We start from the raw sequence: 8066 nt of genomic DNA on the forward strand, positions 1-8066 counted from the left end.
GCCCGCGTACCGCAAAAAAAAAAAAAAAAAAAGTTAGTGTTAATTTTGTTAGGTGTGATAACGACATAGTGGTTATACTGGGAAAATAAAGTCCTTGTCAGTTACAGATGCATCATTATTAATGGATGAAATGGCATGCTGTCTGGGATTTACTTTAAAAAATTCCAGCAAATAAAGGGGGTAGGGTGGAATAGGAGAAACATGATTGGCAAGATCTGGACAATTGCTGAAACTGGGAAATGAGGGCTTATTATAGCAGTCTCTCTACCTCTGTGTATATTTGAAAAATATAATGCAAAGCTTTTTGATTTTTCATCTTGACTAATTTTGAAAGAATATGTAGTTGACACTATACGCATAAAAGGGTGGGAGACGGCAGACCTATTCTCCTCTCTTCATGGTCTAAGTGAAGGGCTCTTTTGGGGTTGACTGGGACGCTGGCAGTGCCTAATTGCTTCATTCCTGGCCCCAAGGACACCAGGGAGCCCGGTTTGGTCTCAGGAGCACATTAAAACAGATCTGAAATGGCCAAGGGAGCTCAGCCGAAGTAGACTGCCAGGCGAGCTCCCTTGGCCTCCAAACCAAACCTAGGTGCCCTTGATCCCCAATCAGCTACCTCATCTGCTCCCAGACTCAGGAGCTGGACACAAATCAGAAGACTGCAGGCTTGAAGCACAGGAAAGAAACTGTATATTGGAAAGCACCACCTGTGACAATCAGATTCATTTGTGTGCCTATGAAATACAAAGAGACCGAATGCATGGGGTGTAACAAGTTTTTTAAACCGATATAATGGCATCCGTCATTGGGAGAGGCACACGTACGTTCAGAAATGTAAGTGAAGACTGTAGGGTTTCAGCTTCTGATTCAGCCGATCCCCTGATTTTGGTACCAGATCTGGCAGCTACTGCAGTCTGGGTGTCTATGTAAAGCGTTAGACGCTTGGTTAATTTCCCTCTCTCAGTTCTGCTTACAGTGTGTACACCTGACAGTGGTTTCACTCACTTAGCGTAGGCAGGTGGAAAGATCACAAGCCTGGGAGACAAGATAAATCTAGGTTCTAACTCTGGCTTTACTTTACACCTGTACACCCGGGAGCGGGCCTGGGTATTAGGAGTCAGTGATACCTGGCAGAGGGCAGACCTTTGATAATACCTGTGTCCTTTTCCTCCACTAAGGAGGACCCTGAGGCTTATTATTCCCAATCCAAGGGATCCGTAATGCTCAGTATTATGGGACTCAAAAAAGTGGGAGACTTTCTATGAAAAAGCCTGCATTATTAGCTGACAAACTGTTAAGCTCTGAGAGTAGTAAAAGCCATGGCAACACCTCTAACTGCAAATATTAGGAAGCTGTCTCCCGTTGCTTCTATGAATAACACCGCTTGTGCCATCTTCTGTCATTTTTGCTGATTGAAAAGATGGTAGTGATCAAGCAAATAGTGCAGGTAATCGAAAGTCACGGGTTTAGGGAGGGTGGGAGGGAGGGAGTCGCAAGAGGGAAGAGATATGGGAACATATGTATATGTATAACTGATTCACTTTGTTATAAAGCAGAAACTAACACACCATTGTAAAGCAATTATACCCCAATAAAGATGTTAAAAAAAGTCACAGGTTATCCTTTCTTTCATAAAATTGAATGTTTTAAAACCAACCAAACAAGATAGAATATAGAGATTTTAAATCCCTGGAACGTGTTGCAAAATCACTAGAAGTCTCAGTCATTGGAAAAAAACCAGCTTATCAAGCTTGTCAGCTGGCTTCAGCAACACGTCTACATGGATCCCAGGCATTCATCCCAAGTGAGGCTGCATTTGGGACCCTGAAGCCAGGATAGCACCACCGTGACTTTACTTTGGCCCTTGACTCACTCTGCCTTGTTCAGTTTGTCTGTCGCAGCCTGGATGATGGGCTCCTGGAGGCCAAGGACCTTGTCCAGGCCATCATCATGTGGCCCAGACACCTAGTGCTGCCCCTGACCTTAACAGATGCTCAATAAATAATTGTTCTTACCTTTGACTGAGAGCTACTCATCACTCCTGCTTCTCTGCTCTCGAAGAGGAAAATCATTAAGTTCCTTCTGGGATCGGAGGAAGATTTTGTAAAAGAAAACATTTGCCCACTTGCGTCTTGCGTTACACAAGAAAGCTCTCTGATTGTTGGCAAATGCCTCCCCTCACTCCTCCACATATACACCTGTTGTTACCTCTGGACCTTCCCTTATTTTTAATATATTTTTTAATTTAACAAATACAGCTCAAAAAATGAGTTGCCCTGTTGAATTGTTTTTTGTTGTTACTGTTGTTTTTTATTGGGATATAGTTGCTTTACAATGTTGTGTTAGTTTCCACTGCACAACAAAGTGAATCAGCTGTATGTATACATATATCCCCTCCCTCTTGGACCTCCCTCCCACCCCACCCCCCATCCCACCCAACTAGGTCACTGCAGAGCACCCAGCTGAGCTCCCTGTGCTATATGACAGGTTCCCACTAGCTGTCTGTTTCACTCATGGTAGTGTATATATGTCAATCTCAGTCTCCGAATTCATCCCATCCCCTCTTCCCCACCATGCTCACATGTTCATTCTCTGTGTCTCTATTCCTGTCCTGCAAATAGGTTCATATGTACCATTTTTCTAGATTCCACATATATGCGTTAATATACAGTATTTGTTTTTCTCTTTCTGACTTACTTCACTCTGTATGACAGACTCCAGGTCCATCCACGTCTCTACAAATGACCCAATTTCGTTCCTTTTTATGGCTGAGTAATATTCCATTGTATATATGTACCACATCTTCTTTATCCATTCCTCTGCTGATGGACATTTAGGTTGCTTCCATGTCCTGACTACTGTAAATAGTGCTGCAGTGAACATTGGGGTGCATGTGTCTTTTTGAATTATGGTTTTCTCAGGGTATATTGGGCCTTCCCTATTTTCAATAACTTTATCCTTTTTTTGGAATGTTGTTGGGTCAATAAATGGCTGCAGATAAACGTTTCTTCTTTTTCCTGCGTGTTGCCTCAGTTCTGTTTCAATGAAGACAGCCGCAATACTCTGCTAGCCTTACAGCTTTGGGGCAAGGGCTCCAGCTTTCATTTTTATCTCTTCTTAGTGCAGAAGCATTCACAAGCTTACTGGTTTCAGAAATTCACTGAGCCAGAGGAGGTCCCCCCCGCAGCCCTAAGTGATCAGGAACTAATCACTCCACACCTTGGTCGCTCCTCCATGTTCTTCAGACTGGGTAGAAAAAGACACTGCTCTCAGCTCAGTCCTTAAACTCAGTAAGTTTTTTCTTAATTCTCCACTACTTCAACCGCCTCATTGCAACTCAAGCTTGGGGATAAGAATTAAAGTTACTAACAAGAGAAAAGACAGCAAAGAGAGAATTTCCTTACATCATAATGAAGATATCTAACAAATGAAACCTACACTGTCAAGAGTCACTAAAGGCCTTTAATTTTCAAAACAAGAGTTCCCAGAGAAGAGATGATGGTCTGACTTTCTACCATTAAAGGGCCAGGACTGTAACTCCCAGTGGAATTATTCCCTGCCCCTCGCTCCTTCCTTACCTGATCACCCATTCCACTCCATGCCAACCAGCTAAAAAGCAATCAATATCTTCCTGCAGGCTCTTGGCTATATATTGTTAATTTCCTACCCTAGATAGACCCTTGTATGCTGAGAAAGGAAAATTGAATTTACTTGGAAAACTAAATGGCAACACAGTATGCACACCTAGGTGTTTGGGAAAGGTGGCCCATTGGCTCCCCATGAGGAAGCAGGAAGTCATAATCCCAGAAGCTCACAAATCGCGAGGTCTGATCTGACCACGTCCCAGGATGCACTGGGAGGCAGCCACGGGCTGAGCTGTGGCAGCAAAGAAAAGTGTTGGCTTGATGATAGCAGGGTGTTATCAGGAAAGAGGATAATGGGTGAATCCTAGAGATCCCAATGATGCGGCCTCGGTTAGGAAACTGAGCTTGATAAGAAAGAAAAAATACAAAGAAGGAGGTTTGACTTGAAAAAAAAATCTGAACCCAGGGTGGCGTGATGAGTACTTATTTTTCAGATGGTGTTTATTATCAGAAGGACTTTGATGCCCATCCCCTCAAACAAATCAGACTCCTCATGTTTACTGAATCATTTGCTTGGAAGAATTTCGTGTCCCTCATGGCGGGCTGAAGATTAGTGCCCCGGAGTGAGAAATACTGAGTGTATTTTTCTTCCGTTTCTCCTTTTTCTTAGTGATGTCCACTGTCCTACAGTTGGTATCCTTGGTATCCTTACTATCATATCTGTGTGTAGGGGTAGAAAGGTCAAGAAAGTCAAAACTGTGAACAGTAAGAGACAAAGGCAAGAGAGACTTTTTATATGTTATCAAACTATAACTAACACGTCAGTTACCACTCCCAAAGCATGAGAGTTTTGTTTAAAGATGGGAAAACCTTGAGCAAATTGTTCATTTCCGTATATGCTGACATGTGCTGTTTCTCTGCCTGAAACACCACCACCACCAGGCACACACACACACACACACACACATGCACCCTCCTTGCCTTGCCTAACTCCGCTTTAGCTTTAGGTTCTCCCTGTTCAGTCTTCCTAGACTCCAAGTCTGAGATGGGTTTCCCTCTTAATAGCTCCCATAAGACCCTGAACATTCTCCAGCACCATGCTTATCACAACACTGATCACAAAACATAGTAATCACTTCACTACATTGGAGCTCCATGAAGGCAGAGACCAGATCTATCTTTCTCCACAGTTCTATCCCCCATTCCTGGAATGGCAGCCAATAAGTGTTTATAGAATAAATGAATTCTGTAAGACTTTTCTTTGTATGAGCCTTTGTTTATCTCTCTGAACAATGTCTGTTAAGTATGGTCGTTCAGGTCATCTACTGTATGAGGACATCTACAGCAGAATCGGGAGGGGAGGCTGAAACCCAGCCCACATTCTCATCCCCAAGCCACTGTCACTGGTGGTATCCACTCAGAGGAAGAGGTACCTTGTTCTGATTTGCACTGTGGCACCATATGGACTTTGAGCAGCCCAGCTCTGAACAACACTTAGTGTCTTCAAAAGCAAGTCAGAATTCTCCCTCTCCTTCCTAGAAAGGCTAGGACAGAGTGCTTTTACGAAACTGTTTATTCAGGTCCTTTGCCAGCCATCAAAGCCAAGACTGACCCCGTTCACGGCCGAGATCTCCCTCACTCTCCTCTGATTTTTGTCTCCTGCAGGGTTTGGGATGACGACTCCGGCAACAGTAGAAGGAAAACTCTTTCTGATCTTTTATGGCCTCCTCGGGTGCTCCAGCACCATCTTGTTCTTCAACCTCTTCCTGGAGCGCCTGATCACCGTCATTGCCTGCATCATGAAATCGTGCCACCAGCGGCAGCTCCAGAGGCGGGGGGCCTTGCCCCAGCAGAGCCTGAAGAACCCGGGGAAGGGTGAGGCGGACAGCTCGGCTGGCTGGAAGCCCTCCGTGTACTACGTCATGCTGATCCTGTGCATGGCCTCCCTCCTCATCTCCTGCTGCGCGTCCGCCATGTACACCTCCGTGGAAGGCTGGAGCTACTTCGACGCGCTCTACTTCTGCTTTGTGGCTTTCAGCACCATCGGCTTTGGGGACCTTGTCAGCAGCCAGAATGCCCAGTATGCTAGCCAGGGCCTCTACCGCTTCGCCAACTTCGTCTTCATCCTCATGGGCGTCTGCTGCATCTATTCCTTGTTCAATATCATCTCCATCCTCATTAAACAGTCCGTGAACTGGATCCTGAGGAAGATGGATGGTGGGTGCTACCAACAATGCCAGAGAAGACTCTTGCAGTCCCGGAGGAACGTGGTGATGCCAGGCACTGTCCAGAACCGGTGCGACATCTCCATAGAAACGGATGGAGTCATAGAGAGTGACATGGATGGGCGGCGTCTCTCGGGTGAGATGATCTCCATGAAGGACTTCTTGGCGGCCAACAAGGTCTCACTAGCCATCCTCCAGAAGCAGCTGTCCGAAACGGCCAATGGCTGCCCCCACCAGACCAGCACTCTGTCGTTGGACGATGAATTCTCAGGGGGGATAGGAGCCTTTGCAGTAATGAACAACAGGCTGGCAGAGACCAGTGGGGACAGGTAGGGGCAAGGAGAGAATGGACAACGAGGGTACTGTCAACCAGCTCAGCTCTGTGCCCTGGCTGGGTTCATTCTGTTCCTTCTAGCCTGGAGCCCAGCTTGAGAAATCTCATCTTCTTGTCTCCAGCAAACAGCCACTTCCCAGGGCTGCGGGAACCTGCAGCCTCGATGCCTTTCTCCTTATCTTTATTCTTTAAGTCTGAATTCAGTCTTTTAAAAATGAGCCACAAAAGCAGTCTAAGACATCATATTGTCTTCTTTACCCACCTTGCTCCAGGGCTTTAACTGCCTAAGAGAGGGAGGGCTTCCTTCAGCCTTGATCTCCTGCTGCTCTATCCTTCATTTGGAAGTAAAAATCCTGAAGATCCTGACTTTCCCCTGGAACTCTGAACAGCTGAATTCACTGCCTCTCTTAGTCCCGTCAACAAAGGGAGGGTGGGAACCGTTTGAGAATGTGACTGGGCTTTCTTTTTGCTGGGCTTCCTTCTGGGCAGATTCATCCATGGGGCCATGGCTAGGGAAAGCCTCTGTTCCTCTTTATACCTGCTTCTCAATTTTTGTTTTTCTTTTCTTTTGTTTTTAAGCTCTTAACGCTTGACTAAGGTGTCTGTGGGACCTCAGTGTGGTAAGAAGAGGAAATTCAGCTTCAGGCCTTTAAACTGAGGCATGGTGGTGGGAAGACTCACTCTCGTCACTAAAGAATAGAGCTTAACGTGTTAAGCTCTATTCTTAACACGTTAAGCTCTGTTCTTAACACGTTAAGCTCTATTCTTAACACGTTAAGCTCTGTTGAATGGACCCTTTGAATGGTCCCAGAGCCTGCTTCATTTTTACCAGGGTTTGGGGCCCATTGCAAAGATAATGGCTGACTATTTATTAGAATCGAAAGTTTAATAAATCTTCCTTTTATTAACGAAGATTACATGAGTGCTCATTAAGGGCATTGCGGGGAGGCTGCCTAATTAAACAGGCACGTACTGCGCTCAGAGAAAAAGGAAACAGGAAGTTCACTTCTAGGAATGCGGACATCATCTTGGATTCTTGGCTGGAGAAACATTCTAGACCAGATAATGAAACTTGGCTTCTCTTGTCTAATCCGTTTCAGTTCTGCCTTGTGGTATCGTAACAAGTCTAATTACATAACCTCCCATGTTGTTAAAGCGGTCCATGCTAGGAACAAGAGCTGTTGATCTTCTACGTCTGCGCAGGAGAGAAGATTTGGGGGGATGAGAGCAGAGTTCATAAGAGATAGCTGCACTTTTTATAAGATAAGAATGGTGTCCAAAAGGCACTTTCAGAAATGAGGAAGAAAGATGGGCGCCATAAAGAAGACAAAGCAGAAAAGCTCTGCCCAATGAAACTGAGCTGTTGAGCAGAAAGCATCAGGCTGGGAGGACCCTTAGGGACCATCCCATTCAACCCCCTTGTGTTTGACACAAGGAAACAGAGGCACGCGGGGATTGCTCCTTGTCTGAATGCTCAGGGCTGATGGGACGCAGCTAGGAGAAGCGCCCAGGTCTCTGCTGAAGTCTGGGCTCTCCACCCATACTCTACCCAGCCTCGGAACACCCCCAACAGCTCCCTCTCCAGGCTGAGTTGCTTTTTCTTCCAGCTGGCAAACCCAGATATTTTCTTTACGGTACCAGGAGTGCCCTAGAACCAAAGTGCGATAAGCAGCAGCGCTGGGCTTTGAACTTAGGGCTGTGAAGCTCCAAAGTCAGAGATCCTCAACCATTACCTTGTATCACTCTTACAGGGCAGCAGCCTGGAGCTACTGCAAAACCCTTGTTAGGAACTTCTGATCATAAACTGAGCTCCCTGGGGGCTCTGCCCTGCACGAGGCACTGTGGGGATGGGGAGAGCATCTGGGTCCCTGCCCGTAGGGGATTTCTTGATCTCCACATTCCTGGTACAGGGACTGGCACGAA

The 8066-nt window shown here is 45.9% G+C and overlaps 1 protein-coding gene across 1 annotated transcript; it reads left to right on the top strand.

Moving 5' to 3' along the window:
* Positions 1 to 5255: 5255 nt before the first annotated feature.
* KCNK13 (potassium two pore domain channel subfamily K member 13) lies at positions 5256 to 7032 on the top strand. Its single transcript, XM_027120310.1, has one exon. It carries the CDS (start codon positions 5258 to 5260, stop codon positions 6140 to 6142), a length of 885 nt encoding a protein of 294 aa, XP_026976111.1. The 5' UTR covers positions 5256 to 5257; the 3' UTR covers positions 6143 to 7032.
* Positions 7033 to 8066: the final 1034 nt, after the last annotated feature.

Source organism: Aethalodelphis obliquidens, unplaced genomic scaffold (genome assembly GCF_003676395.1).
Source record: "Aethalodelphis obliquidens isolate GAN/ISIS:26980383/991018 unplaced genomic scaffold, ASM367639v1 scaffold21, whole genome shotgun sequence".
Taxonomy (NCBI): domain Eukaryota; kingdom Metazoa; phylum Chordata; class Mammalia; order Artiodactyla; family Delphinidae; genus Aethalodelphis; species Aethalodelphis obliquidens.